The sequence below is a fragment of the Cheilinus undulatus genome, linkage group 20 (assembly GCF_018320785.1).
Source record: "Cheilinus undulatus linkage group 20, ASM1832078v1, whole genome shotgun sequence".
Taxonomy (NCBI): Eukaryota; Metazoa; Chordata; class Actinopteri; order Labriformes; family Labridae; genus Cheilinus; species Cheilinus undulatus.
In genome coordinates this window covers 7,598,597-7,613,119 of record NC_054884.1, presented here as the reverse complement: position 1 = coordinate 7,613,119, position 14,523 = coordinate 7,598,597, and the positions used below count along the sequence as shown (strand labels likewise).

The 14,523-nt window shown below is 39.7% G+C and overlaps 1 protein-coding gene across 1 annotated transcript in view; it reads right to left on the bottom strand.

Moving 5' to 3' along the window:
- Positions 1–1,675: 1,675 nt before the first annotated feature.
- The window catches only part of reep3b (receptor accessory protein 3b), a 62,119-nt gene continuing 49,271 nt past the window's right edge, over positions 1,676–14,523 (bottom strand). Inside the window, exons 7-8 of the mRNA XM_041815533.1 lie at positions 5,618–5,751; positions 1,676–5,489 (exon numbers count right to left, since the gene is read on the bottom strand). Coding sequence (XP_041671467.1) covers positions 5,418–5,489; positions 5,618–5,751 — 206 coding nt within the window. The 3' untranslated portion in view covers positions 1,676–5,417. The remainder of the gene's footprint in view (positions 5,490–5,617; positions 5,752–14,523) is intronic.

The following is a 14,523-nucleotide window of genomic DNA, read 5'->3' as shown; positions in this document are numbered from 1 at the left end:
CAGTGCTATCTGGAATAATATGTATTAAAGGGGACATATTATGCAAAAATCACTTTTTCAGGCTTTCTTAGCAAAAATTTGTGCCCCTGGCCTGTCCACAATCCTCTTAAGTACCAGAAAAATCCATCCCCTCCCTCTCTTTCTCCACCTTTCAGAAACTGTGTGCTGAAACATGCCATTCTCAGATTTTCCCCTCATGATGTCATGTGGGGGGAGTTAGCACCCCTCCCCCCACTTGGAAGAAAGTTCCAACCTCCTCTCCTGATCTCCCTCTCAGCTGCCAGCTGGGTGCAGGGTAACCCACTGACAGCTCAGTGGGTTACCCTGCTGACTTTGGTCTTGGAGGTTGATGGTACAAATCCTAGTCTGGTCTTTAGTATTGGATAAAAGCGTCTGTAACATTGTAACGTCAGGAGTGCCACATTCATTTCCTGAGAGTAGTGGAGTCAGACAGCTCATTAACATTTAAAGCCACAGACACAAAAACGGCTCATTCTGAGCAGGCCTGAAATGGGTTTTTAGACATGCAAAAATCCTATACTAGAGTGTTTTTTCAGCAACAAACTTCATTGGCATGTTTTGGGGACCTCTGAGAACAATATAAACTTGTCTTGAAAGGGTAGAATTTATTTATTTACTTACAATATGTCCCCTTTGATATGTTAAGCACATATTTAAGATCTGCTACTGATCAATCACCTTGTCACCATTATGTAGCATCCCTTCTTCTTGTTAACAACAGTCTGTAAATGTCTGGGAAATGAGGAGACCAGTTGCTGGAGTTTTAGGAGTGCAGGGTCTTCCCATTCTTGTCTGTTGTAGGATTCTAGACCCCCAACAGTCCTGGTTCTTCTTTGCCAGATTTTTGTTTTATGTGCCAAATGTCTTCTGTTGGTGAAAGGTCTCAGGCCAGTTCAGCACCCGGACTCTTCTACTGTGAAGCCATGCTGTTGTGATGGATGTGGTATGTGGTTTGGCAACGTCAAGGTCTTCCCTCAAAGAGATGCTGTCTAAAAAGGAGCCTATGTTGCCCTAAAACCTCTATCTACTTTCCAGCATTGATAGTTCCTTTCCAGATGTGTAAGCTGGCCACACCGTAGGCACTGATGCAACCCAATACCATCAGAGCTTCAGGCTTTTGAACTGTGCTGATAACAAGCTGGATGGTCCCTCTCCTCTTGAGTCTGCGGGACAGGGCGTCCATGGTTTCAATAAACAATTCAATTTTTTTTCATCTGACCACAGAACAGTTTTCCATGTTGCCTCAGTCCATTTCAAATGAACTGTGGCCCAATGAGGACGGTGGCATTTCATTTTTTAAGTGCCAAATTGTCTCTATTCTATTGGGAAAAGCAGTTTAAAAAGCTGTCATGAATCCTACAAAGGTTTCTCTGAAAAACGAAAGAAAAACTTGAAGATATTGGAGACTGAGGCCAATCAGAGCCGTGCAGCACAGACCTCTTTCATCCTCTTAGCTGCAAAGTAAGAGGTAACACATCACAGAAAAATCCTGCTCTTTTACTTACTATTTGTATAAGAAAGGGTTGATTGAACTTGGAGAAAGATGATTTACATTTCTATGTCTGAATTCATATTTTACCTGCTGGCATACTCCCCCTTGTTCCTCCATCCTCTCTATATTCATGTTGAAAAAAAGGAGACGTACAATAAACAGTCCACAGACATACTATTTTATTGCCCTTGTAACAATCAGACATGATTGACTTTATTGCATTTACAACCCACACACACTCCAGACATTTCCCAACACAAATCAAAACCCCCAGCAGCCACACAGCCCATAGTGAGTACATCAAGCTTTGGTATCATTAGTCAGTTATGAGCATTAAAAATGAACGCCATGACTTGAGAAGGTTTGGCTGGCAGAGTCAAATGAACCTGCCATGTCACCAGTGACACTGATTGGTCCTCGTACGGGGGAATTTAAAATCCTTTGGGAATTTTTGACTCAAAATTTTCACCGCAACTCTTGCAAGCATGAGCAGAAGATGACCCAGTTGTTTTTTGTATGAGGGGTTTATATGGAGCATTATTTGTGGTTTTATTTCCCAAAAACAGTCTCCAAATAAGGTTAATGTCAAAAACCCAGCAACTGCTGATGAAACGCTCTACATCTCACCAGTGCAGCACCGAGGACAAAAACAAGCCAAACGTTGTCCTGTCATGAAAGTCTGTTGGTACTAGCTGTGAGCTGCAATCTCCCAAAGCAAAAAAACATTAAAAAAATGAGATGACACACAACAACAGCATCGATAAAAAGGTTTGGGAGGAGGTAAATGTGCAAAAACAGGTGGTTACATTACAAAAGAGTCTTAAAGGTAGTACACACAAACACACAAAAGAAAAACGTCTTATCTTCAATCAGAAATTTACAACCAGACCTGTAACCTTATAAAACAGGCGTACAAAGCGGGAATAAAAGAAGTTATTATTATTAGTGAATGAGAGTTCTCGGCCTTTTTAAAGGCAGCAGATATCAAACAAATGCTGTAAGTGTCGGGTATTTATTTGGTTTTCTCTTCCCTTTCCATCTTGTCATTCTCCTTCCTTCATCTCTCACTGTGTGAAATGCTAAGGGCCTTACTCTGATGGTATAAAGAACACAGTCTTAAGAACGTGGCACAAAGTGATTTGGGGCATGTCTGCCTACACATTATTCAAACAGAACACAAGTCTGATTAAGTGGCTTGATTCTACATGGGTGTGTTTGGGAGTGACATTAAATCAATCAGGATATCTGCTCCATTCCCTTTAAGAGCCAGGTGCACCTACAGGCTGGTGCATTGGCAGATTTTATTTTTTATTTTTGAATAGACTTAACTCTAGCAGACTAACCTTTTTCTGAAGACACACAGGATACTGCATGAAATATGCTGATGGAGGATTATATTTAGTTATTTTACCTGATGCTTCCCACAACATCAGAAACGTAAAAAAAAAAACACATGGAGAACATCTATTTTGATTAATCTTCAGTGAGTTCATCATGAAACAAAGGTAGGCTGAAAAACTCATTTACAGATTTTCTCAGCTAGATTCCTTGGCTGTATTCTCTAATGCATTGGTTCCCAACCCAGGGTCCAGGCACCCCCAGGGGGGCACTAAAGATCTCAGAAGGGGCATGGGGCTCTGTCTGCTCAGATGTAGTCTAAATTAGATGTGCAAATATTTTATAAAATGATGATTTGAAACATAATTTACGATGGCGTATGAGGGCCACCCGACAAGATAATACAATAAAAATGATTTGTTAAAATTTTTAGGGAAAAAAAGCCATTTCTTAGAAAAAAAAATCAAGTTTTTGAAGTTGTAAAATTGTATCTTTACAAGAAACAAGACTTAGTCCAGACAGGGGTAAATTTTGAATCTTGAAGTTTCCGAAGTCATGAATTTGCAATGTCGTAAAGCTTAAAATCTCTGAGAAAGCAAACTGAAAAAAAGCGGTTGAAAAACACCAGTTTATAGAAATGTGTCTTCTAAGTCAAGATGATAATGATAGTGTAAAAAAGGCCCGGGAAAATATTCTAATTCGTCAATTTGATTGTAAAATAATTGCCTGCTCTGGTTGAGGGCTATTCTTGTAATCTAAGGATGAGCATTTGGTCTTATAGTGCCATCTTAATTTCATGACCGTAATTACTGTATTTATCTTGTCTCTCCTTATAGAAACCACATGCATGTGCACATTTTTTCCTGCATGTACAGTTCTACACCCTGTGAAGACTCTAATAAATCTTCTAACTGGGACACATGACTGTGAAACAAGCCTCAGTCAGCTGTTCTTTCTCTTAGACAGTGTGATGATTCTGGGCTAAAATCACAAGTAGTTCTTTACTGATCAGTCCTAGTAAGAGTTATCATTTGATTTGGTTCTCAACTGCAGTACTTGTGCAAGTAAAACAGCTTCTTCTAGCATGCTGCTCTAGCATGGTGAGTGCAGGCCAAAAGGGGGACAGGAGAGGGGGTCCGATGGCTTTAGCATGGTATGAGTACAGATTACCTTGTGTGAGTGCACCCCTTCGATACGAGTACAGGGATTTCTAAGAAAAAAAACATTGGGAACCACCAGTCCAGTCAAAGACGTGGTCATTTTCTGCATCTTTTTGCAGTTTGGCCTGGGATCTCTCCTCGTGTAAAGACAAACACACCCATGAATGCTACTGAGAGCGCACTTTCATTTATTTGAACATCAGTGCTGCGCTGCACACCAAGACACTTTGGGCCAGGTGTTCAATAAGGCCCTAAAACTTAGCTCTGTCATGTTTAGATGTTAATGTAGGTTTTCCTGCTGGTCTCTCATACCGTCACTGCTGAAACAGGGAATGTTGCATAGTGTGTTAACCTCCATGTGCCACTCAGCGTTAAAATAACCTCAGTTAATGTGCTGAAATATAAGGTTGACTTCTACCAGAGTGTCAGTTCTTTAAGAGTTTCTAGTTTATAAAATACCTGAAAGGCAGCGCCATAAACCCAGTACCATGTTATGATAAGGCTCTCTTTATAAACAACTAACTTGTTATAATGTTTTATCCTTTTGAGCTTAAACATTTTAATACCATGTGTATCAAAGTGATTCTATTTCCATTACTTTCATAATCAAAACTTGCATTAGTAAAATTTTGGTAACAATGGATCTCATCCATGCTAAGACACACTGGCTCCCACCTGTGATAATACAGCAACAATCTATTGATGTCTGTATAAATTAATTTGGATAAAAGTAGATAAAACATTAAAACCCGAGCTAAAAATCAACTTATCACTGTAAGCAAAGCCAATCAGCGCCATCACTGAAAGAAAATGTTATATTTACCATTAACTTTAAAGATTGGTAAATGGTTTTAAGCAATGCATATGTGTGTAACTTTTAGCCTGTGCTTTTATAAATAAAGGAAGCCTTATTGGTGGTGATGGTACAAGAGGTTTGTATAAAATAAAGCAAAAAGACCAAAGTGGGCAGATGACTCTAAAAACCTCAAAACTACACATATAAAACATCAAAACTACACATAAACTACAATGAAATACAGATGAAGCCGACATGGGCCCATCTAGAAGACATTATGTTTGCTAAAAACCCAAGAAAAAACATCTCATAGTCAAATGTTAAGTTAAATGTTCTCTGAGAACCAGCGGTCCTGAAAAAGACAATCACTGGTTCCTAAAGAGTCACTGGTCATCTGATGGTCACCAGTTTAATGGTCACTGGCTCTGATTATTTCTGGATGAAGTTGGTAATAAATACAGAAAAAGAAGAAAGGAAACTCATCTCCAGAGGGAGAAGAGTTCAGCAGAATCTAAAATCAGACCGAGAACGGCTGGAACAAAAGATAACGATACCATCTACCAATCAGCAGGCTGCTCTGCTGTGAATGAATGAGTGAGCAGTAGTTTCTTCACAGTCCGTAGTTCACAGAGCTCAGGGCTGGTCTCTTCTTACTTTTAATCTTCAGGGATCCGTAACGAGCCTGAGGAACAAAAATAAAGCCATTGATGTGTTTGTAAAATGTCACAATCTAAAAAAAGCTCTTGGTGGTAGAGGTCAGCGTTTTAAATCCAAAACCCTTGTAGAGGAAGCCTCCAGAGGAACACTTACATCTTTGCGGACTCTGGAGCGTGTGATCTTTACACTCTGTGATCGTCTGAGTCCTTTCTGAGTGACCGCCTCATCTTCAGAGAACGTCGGCTCTGCCTCTTCATCCGTCCTTTCCTCCTGGTCGTAATAATACTCTGAAAACAGAAACATGCCGCTTAAAACGCTGAAAAAGAGCATGCTAATGTTTTTAAGCCATACTTTATTACTCTCTAAGCTCCTCTGTCTGGTTTAGGTCTACCATAAACATCATGCACTGTTGAATACTTTATGCTTTGCAAATGCTTTATGTTCTTCATCATTCTGGTAAAGTAGTACAACTCTAGTTTATTTCAACGTCAGCCACCAGACATGTGAAACAGATGTCAGGCCACCAAGCCTGACGGTGGAGGCTGCAACAGAAGAGTGGAATATCCACAGCCAGGCTGTCTCCATCTTTGTGAAGCTGACACTTTAAATCTGAGGTTTTAGAACTTTTCAGCCCACAGCCCCCAAAATATATTTTTTCATAAAATGGAGTAAAATATGGGGCTGAACAATTTGTGAAAATAATCTAATTGCTATTTCTTTCTCCAATATTGCAAATGCAATTTGAGATGTGATTATTTTTAGTTTCCTCATCTTATATATTTTTCAATAAAGACAAATTATTCGATTTGGTAGGAGACAAATGATTGATGGAGAGGCACACACCTGTCTATATAAGGTCCCACAGGTGACAGTGCATGTCAGAGCACAAACCAAGTTTGAAGTCAAAGGAATTGTCTGTTGACCTCCGAGACAGGATTGTCTTGAGGCACAAATCTGGGGAAGGGTACAGAAAACTTTCTGCTGCTTTTAAGGTCCCAATTAGCACAGTGGCCTCCATCATCCATACATGGAAGAAGTTCACAACCACCAGGACTCTTCCTAGAGCTGGCCGCCCGTCTAAACTGAGCGATCAGGGGATAAGGGTCTTAGTCAGGGAGGTGACCAAGAACCCAATGGTTATTCTGTCAGAGCTCCAGTGGTCCTCTGTGGTGAGAGAAGAATCTTCCAGAAGGTCAACCATCTCTGCAGCAATCCACCAATCAGGTCTGTGTGATAGAGTGCCCAGACAGAAGCCACTCCTTAGTAAAAGGCACATGGCAGCCTGACTGAAGTTTGCCAAAAGGCACCTGAAGGACTCTCAGACCATGAGAAAGAAAATTCTCTGGTCTGATGAGACAAAGATTAAACTCTTTGGCGTGAATGCCAGGCGTCATGTTTGGAGGAAACCAGGCACAGCTCATCACCTGGCCTATGCCATCCCTACAGTGAAGCATGGTGGTGGCAGCATCATGCTGTGGGGATGGTTTTCAGCGGCAGGAACTGGGAGATGGGTCAGGATTGAGAGAAAGATGAATGCAGCAATGTACAGAGACATCCTGGATGAAGCACACAGCCAAGATATCAAAGGAGTGGCTTCAGGACAACTCTGTGAATGTCACTTGAATCTGATCGAACATCTCAGGAGAGATCTGAAAACAGCTGTGCACCAACGCTCCCCATCCAACCTGATGGAGCCTGACAGGTGTTGCAAAGAAGAATGGGCAAAACTGCCCAAAGATAGGTGTGCCAAGCTTGTGGTATCACACTCAAAAAGACTTGCTGCCAAAGGTGCATCAACAACGTATTAAGCAAAGGCTGTGAATACTTATGTACATGTGATGTCTTAGTTTTTTATTTTTAACAAATTTGCAAAAATTTCAAAAAACTTTTTTCACATTGTCATTATGGGGTGTTGTGTGTAGAATTTTGAGGAAAAAAATGAATTTATTCCATTTTGGAATGAGGCTGTAACATAAAATGTGGAAAAAGTGAAGTGTTGTGAATACTTTCCGGGTGCACTGTATAACCTAAACCTTATTAGAATAAATACACTCAGGCAAAAATATTTAAAACAAATATCTAACTGTGATTATTTTGGCTGGGATTGCAAATTCTATATCAATTGCAGAATTGAAGAGGATGATCATTTTTATTTTGATCTTGTTATAAATAACAAAAACATATTCATTAGTAAAGCAGAAATTTTTATCCTAAAAAAACTGTTTGCATAAAATCTCTGCTGCAAAAAAATTATGAAACTAGTACTCTGTCAAGTTAAAGACATATTGCACCTTTTGTGATTTGTAAATTGCAGCAGGCCATATTGTGATTTAATCTAATTTGCAATTAATTGCCCAGCCCTAGTTAAATATACATTTGAAATCATTTGAAAATAATCTTTGTTTTTTGGAAGCCATCCCCCATTGAGAGTCATTGCTTTAGATCAGTGTTTCCCAGAGTGTGGGTCGGGACCCCCAAGGGGGTCGATTAAAAGTGGCATATTTTCTCCATTATCATAATAATAACCTTAAAACTGGTTAAATTTAAGATAGAACGATAGCTTTTAAGTGAGAAGTGGGCTTAAATGCAAGTAATGCATACAAAAATGCCCTAAATTTGTAGCTAAATCAAAAGCTAATCGCTACACTGGCAGAAGCCATTGTATATACTGGCTTACAGTACAAGTAAACTCTGCACAAAGCTACCACCTGCTTCTCCTCAAAAGATGCTGATTGGTCAGATCTGTTCTCAGAGCTGGCATAATCTTTTCAGACCGAGGCTTTGCAAGATGGATGTGCCTAATGATAGATGTGGAATCCGGTCAATCCATTTGCTTTACAAGGTTATGAAATAAACTGACTGCTGTTAAAAAAAGTCGACAGAGTAAGCTCCATGATTGTCTTATATTGATTCTGATTGGCAAAGTTGCTAGTGTGCCTGGGATTAGTATTTTTGTTGTTGGAGTATTAAAACAAGAATGGTTTGATTTTTAATAAATTGTTTTGAAGTTTGAAAATCTAATACACTGACAGTGGTTTGGCTTCCTCTTCCTTCTCCTCACCCTTGCTGGTGTCTGCAACCTTCTTCTTAGCCTCTTCTTCTTGTGTTCTTACTGCTTCATCCTCTTGCCTCACACCACGGCTAAGCCACATCAGGCCTGTCTTAAACTCAGATATGACCGAGGTGTTTTTGGAGTCGTGTTGTTCATACATGAGCTTTAATTTCTCTGAATTGTGTGTATAACTCCTCTTTTTGTTTGCATACAGCTGTAGAAAACTGAAACACTGCATTCAAATAATGAGTGATAGAGGATGCTTGTCCAGCAGAGGGCAGCAGATACTCAGCTACAGCTCCCTCATAGAGACACAACAGCTAGATAACCAACAATCAGCAGCACAGAACATAAAGTCCTCTACCTCAGTATGAGACGTCTATCAGTGTAGGCTAGGAGTCAATAATCAGCAGGCACTAATAGATAAACTTTACAGCTTATTTGGTCTTCTAGACCAAGTCCAGACCATGTCCGAGGCCTTTATTAGTGCCTTTTAAGACAAAAGAGCTGTGCTTTCTCTTAGTTCTGGTTCTAGCTCTTTCTCCTGCTGCTATTGTTGTCACATCTGGAGTCTATAAGAGAAAACCTCCCACTCTCCAGAGTTGGACGCAACCTTTCCCCTCCCAGAGGAAACGGGGTGGGATGAGACGGAGGCCAGCTTCACATGAGATTTCACATTCCTGCACAGGATCACAAATACCATCTCTGTCCAGCATGTGCTGATTTAAAAAGAGACAGAAACGCTGCAGAAGAGCTGTAGTTTGTACGTCAAAATTGATAGGAAAATTCAGCTCGGCTACTGAAACTGTCTAATTAACTCCAGGCGTGGAAATGTCCTGGCCCGCTGGCTCGCAGTCAGCGCTGGTCAAAAGAACATGTTACAGAAATGATCCAGGGAGGAATTTCATTCTTTTAGCGAGCCAAACTCGCTGTCTGGACTGCAGAGAACTTATTCAAGTCATTCCAGTCATTCCAGCTCTCACCGGTCTATTCTGCGGTATAACTCTCCAATTTCCTGTCATGTCGAGAGCTCAAGGCTCAGCCAAAAGCAGAGACCCGGGGCGGCTTGTCCGACCAGGATTTTTACAATCCTGGAATGTTTTTTCAGAGAAAAAGCTCTGGCGAGTGAATTCATGTCTGCAATTGTCTGAACCTGATGGTAAGCCTTTACTCACCGTCTGTGTGACTGCTGGAAACTTCCAGAAACATTCATCCGGGTTAAAAGTCACCAGTTAAAGCAGCACTGTACGTTTAAACTAGGGTCATAACGACTGCTCATTTAACTTCAATACAATTCAAGTAAAAACTAAACATCGTTGATAAGACACCCCTGCAACAAGTCAGGCAAAGGTACCAAATATTTGATCATTTCTTGTTTTCAATCAACAAAATATGTAAGCTAACTCCAGCATTGTTTAAATTGACCAAATACATGAACTATGTTTCATATTTATACAATGAAGTAGAATGTAGGAGTTTTCCTGCAATTTATAATCCTTTGAGAAAATGCTTCTAAACAATAAGTACATTAACCTCCAAAGCCCCTGCATGCACATATAAGGATATGGCTTTTGGAGGTAATTGTCCAGATCGTTCACTGAAGTCTAAGTAATTTGGAAGAATTTGCTATGAATTTTTTTAGTATGCTAGTGGAAATTTGGGGATGTGTTTGTCCATTTTGGAAGTTTAATTGCAATTTTTTCGAGGGAAAAATTCCTTCAAATTTTATTTGGGTATTTTCATGGACATTTGGGAAATGTTTGGAGACATTTTCGGGCATTTTCGTGGACATCTTGGAAAGGTATTTGTAATTTTTTGGAGGGGAGGGGGTTTAAAAACTTTTTTGGTATTTTCATAGAAATTTGGGAAATTTATTTGTAAATTTTTGAGAATATGACCAGAGATTTGGAGAGGGGATGTTGCCTTTGACAATTTCAAAAATTGGTATTGAAATTTCAGGGAATTTGTTTGAATATTTAGGTGAATATTCTATAATTTTCACTGAATTTAGGGAACCTATTTCTAGATTTTTGAGAATATTTTTTTGAAAAATTGGAGGAATTCTCATCGAAAAATTTAAGAATTTGTTAGAGCTGCACAAATTGGGAATACAACCTAATGTGTTTTTTCCTCACCATCAATATTGCGATTACATAAGGAATTATTTTCCTCATCTTACTTTCCCAACAAAACAAGCAATACATCTCTCTATATTCTGACCAACACAGTATTTGGTAGATTTAACCAAGGTAGAACATATGAATGGCTGAATAAAGATCTTGTGTCTTTCTTTTTTAACAAGACAAGAATTTATACATTCAAGAGAAAGAGGATTTTTTTTTGTATATTGTTCTAGAAAAAGTTGACACTGTGTGCTGAAAAACATGAATCCACCTGGTATTTTGACATACTTGTCGGGTTAAATGGGACAAATTATGCAAAAATCACTTTTTCAGGTTCTTCTAACAAAAATATGTGCCCCTGGCCTGTCCACAATCCCCTCAAGTACCAGAACAATCCATCCCCTCTTCCCCCCTCTCTCTATCCACCTTTCAGAAAATGTGTGCTGAAACAAGCCGTTCTCAGATTTTCCCCTCATGACCCCATGAGGGGAGTTAGCACCACCCCCAGGTTTGGTTGGCCCTCCCTGCTTGGAAGAAAGTTGTGAAATTTTGGGGAATTTTCTATCTGAGAGTTTATGATAAAGTTTCACTGAAACATTTAAGGAATATTTGAATACATTTTTGGACCCTGTTTCTGGGAAATGTTAAAAATTGTTATAGATAATTTCTTTGAAATTCTAAGGGAATTATTGCGGATTTTGGAAATGAAAATTTCCAAGAAATTCCGAACTTTTAGTGGAAATGTGTGAAGTCTTTGTGGTCCATCAATAAGAAGAAAAATGACTCGAGCATCCCTCTCTCAATGGCTGACGCCATTTCTGACTGAAGACGCTCAACAACTGACCAACCAGCTGACACACAGCCAAAACATCTGCTCTGAAACTCAGTGCTGTATATTCTATAAAAACGGGATCTCATCATGTCTGTAAAAACTAACTCTTTTTCAAAGAAAGGCTGAGATTGTGTCCTACTGGTCCCAAACAAAGGGGAAACAAAAGAAATGCCTCTCAAAGAAAAGCTCCGGTCTCAGGAGGCTCAGCATTTATCAGAGGGATACTGTATCTACAGAAGTAGATACATGTCACTAGTATACTGAGTTACATCAGGACAGAGGATCAGTTTTGTCTCTTTTTTCCTCTCCCTCTGTGCACAAAGGTTTGCATGCTCTCTATTACCCTCTCTCTCATTCAGAAGTTGTTTCATATAATGACAATACCTATGTGACAATACCTATGATGAGATACAATCTGATATTTTTAGACATGCCACTCTACTGTAACCCCAACCCCATCCATCCACTGTGCTCGTTTACATCCTGAGAGTAGAGCATGGAGCTACAGCCCTGACTAGAGGTGGCCAGCTCTGTTACAGCTTAGACACAATATTTAACCAAAAGTTTGGTCATAAAGTGTTGAAATATTAATTACTAGCTTTAAATAACTGGTAATTCTGGTGCCAAAACACAAGGGTGAGAACATTTTGTTGATCAGTCCACTAACTACACACATTCATTCATCATTCTCCATGTCGGTTGACACATTAGCTGCTTAAGTCCTAGTCTTTTGTTGCCACAGAGCTTAAGACCAACAACATGACCATCATTGAGCCGTGATGTCATGAAGAGAGCTGTTGGAGGATAAACCTGTCTCTCTTCTTCTTCTCACCTGTGTCTCTGCGGTCTGTCTGAGCTGCATACATAATAACGTCTTTCCTCTCCCTGCATGCTAATGTCGTCTACCAACCTCCCTCCCTTCTTTCTCTTGGTCCATCCATCTCTTCTACATCCTTCCCTAACATCTCCACTCTGCTCCCATAAATTCATCTCTGTCCTCTGTTCCACTCCACCCCCCACTATCTCGCTCTCCATGCCTCACTGGCTCGCTCGGTATAGAGAAAGAAAGAGAGAGAGAGAGAGAGAGAGAGAGAGAGAGAGAGAGAGAGAGAGAGAGAGAGAGAGAGAGAGAGAGAGAGAGAGAGAGAGAGAGAGAGAAAGAGAGAGAGAGAGAGAGCATTTGACATTCCAGCAGCATCCCACCCAACCTCATCTCATCCTCTTTGTCTGCTGGAAAGTCATCTCCTTCTCACACAGACACTGACAGGTCAACCAGCCTGCAGTTCTCATCACGCCAACACGAAAACAAAGAATGAACAAAGAAGCACGACTACATCCTCCATTGCATGTTAAACCGGCATGCTCAAAGTCTGTCTTCCCACTAGTGGTGTCAATGTTTAAATACGTACTACAATAGTATTGCTGCACCTTCAAGTGGAAAATTTATATTAAAAAATTACGTACCTAAAAAAATGCTCCTTAAATGATGGGTATTGATTTTTTTGTTTGCAAAATTGGTTCAAGTTTTCAAGAGAAACTGCTATTATCAGTTCAGATGCTTAAAAATGCTTCAGAAAGAAGCTGCACAGCTACACACCACTGATTTTAAACATTTGAAATTCTGTCAAAATGTACTGAAATTCTTCAGTTGGGTCACTTTAGGGAAGAAAATCTTGTGTAGTGATGCCATAATGAACTCAGCAGTGCGTAATCTTTTGGGATCACCTTGTTTAGAAAATAATGTTACACTATTTTGAGAGACTGGCCAACATTAGCAGCCTCAGCACAGTCAACACAAGCAATAAATTATTCTATAATATAAAAAACCCCCACAATACTAGATCAAACAACAGCTGAGCAATTATGAAAAAATGTGAAATTGTAATGATTTTTATATATTGCAAATTGAATATGATCTGCTGCACTGAAGGGAGTGATAATGTTTATGTCAATTTCATATCTGCAATTTGAGAATTGTAGCAGACCATATTGTGATTTAATCCAATTTTTGATTAATTGACCAGCCCTAATCTTGCAGGTTAATGTTAACCAAAGTCAATGGACTGGCCAGATCACACGTTTGTCATCAGTCTGATCTATCTCGCAGAGCTTCAAATGACACTGTGACTGCACCGGTGTCATTTGTCATGTGTCATGTCATTTGAAGGGAAAGATGCGGGAGCTAATGGCGTGGTTTAGTTGAACAGCAAGCTTGTAAATAATTGTGACCAGTAGAGGTGGGGACTAGTGCTAAATCAGCTAAACAGTTGAAAAAAGGTATGAATTGCAATATATGGTATTGCAATACTCAATGTATTGCAAAACATTTAAAATCACAATAATATCGAATTGTGATCCAAGTATCGTGATAATATCGTATCATGGGGCCACTAGTGGTTCCCATCCCTAGTGACCAGTGGAGAAATTAGCATCAGCAGCAGCTTTATCACAGCAAGACATTTCTTTATCAAAAGAAGAGCAAAGAACCAAACTGAAAGTTTTTTCTCGTTGGAAAGCTTTTGCTCACACACGACTAGCTTCAGCTAAAGTTTGATTCAACAACTGGCTCCACTGATTGTGTATCAATATGACTACAGTTGCTCGTGAGGCTTGCATTATCTAGTTTACTACCAGCATCTGGCTGTACTGGTGCCTGAAAAGCTGGATTTCTGTTTTTTTTTTTTTTTTTGCCAAATAGCTCAGTGCAAAAAAAATCTCATGTATACATTGTGGCCCATCAGCAGGAGCTACAGTCCCAACCTAGTGCCTAATTTTACACCTGGTTTGCCAAATCCCAACGGCCGAGGGGCTTGACCTGATTTGTGGCTTGTTGCATTAGGTTAATAGTCCAAATAATCCTCAAGTGTGTGGTCTCGATGCCATTATTTTACTGCCCAATGAAAGCAAAAAAAGGAGCATCCTCCAAACATAAACTTCTGAAGGTGCATTCCTGTATTTAATGTGCCCTTCCACTCACTGTTCACAACACTGAAGAAGACCACAAGTTGAAACACATCTGTGGTGCCTTACCTGAATAAAACTGCTTAAAAGA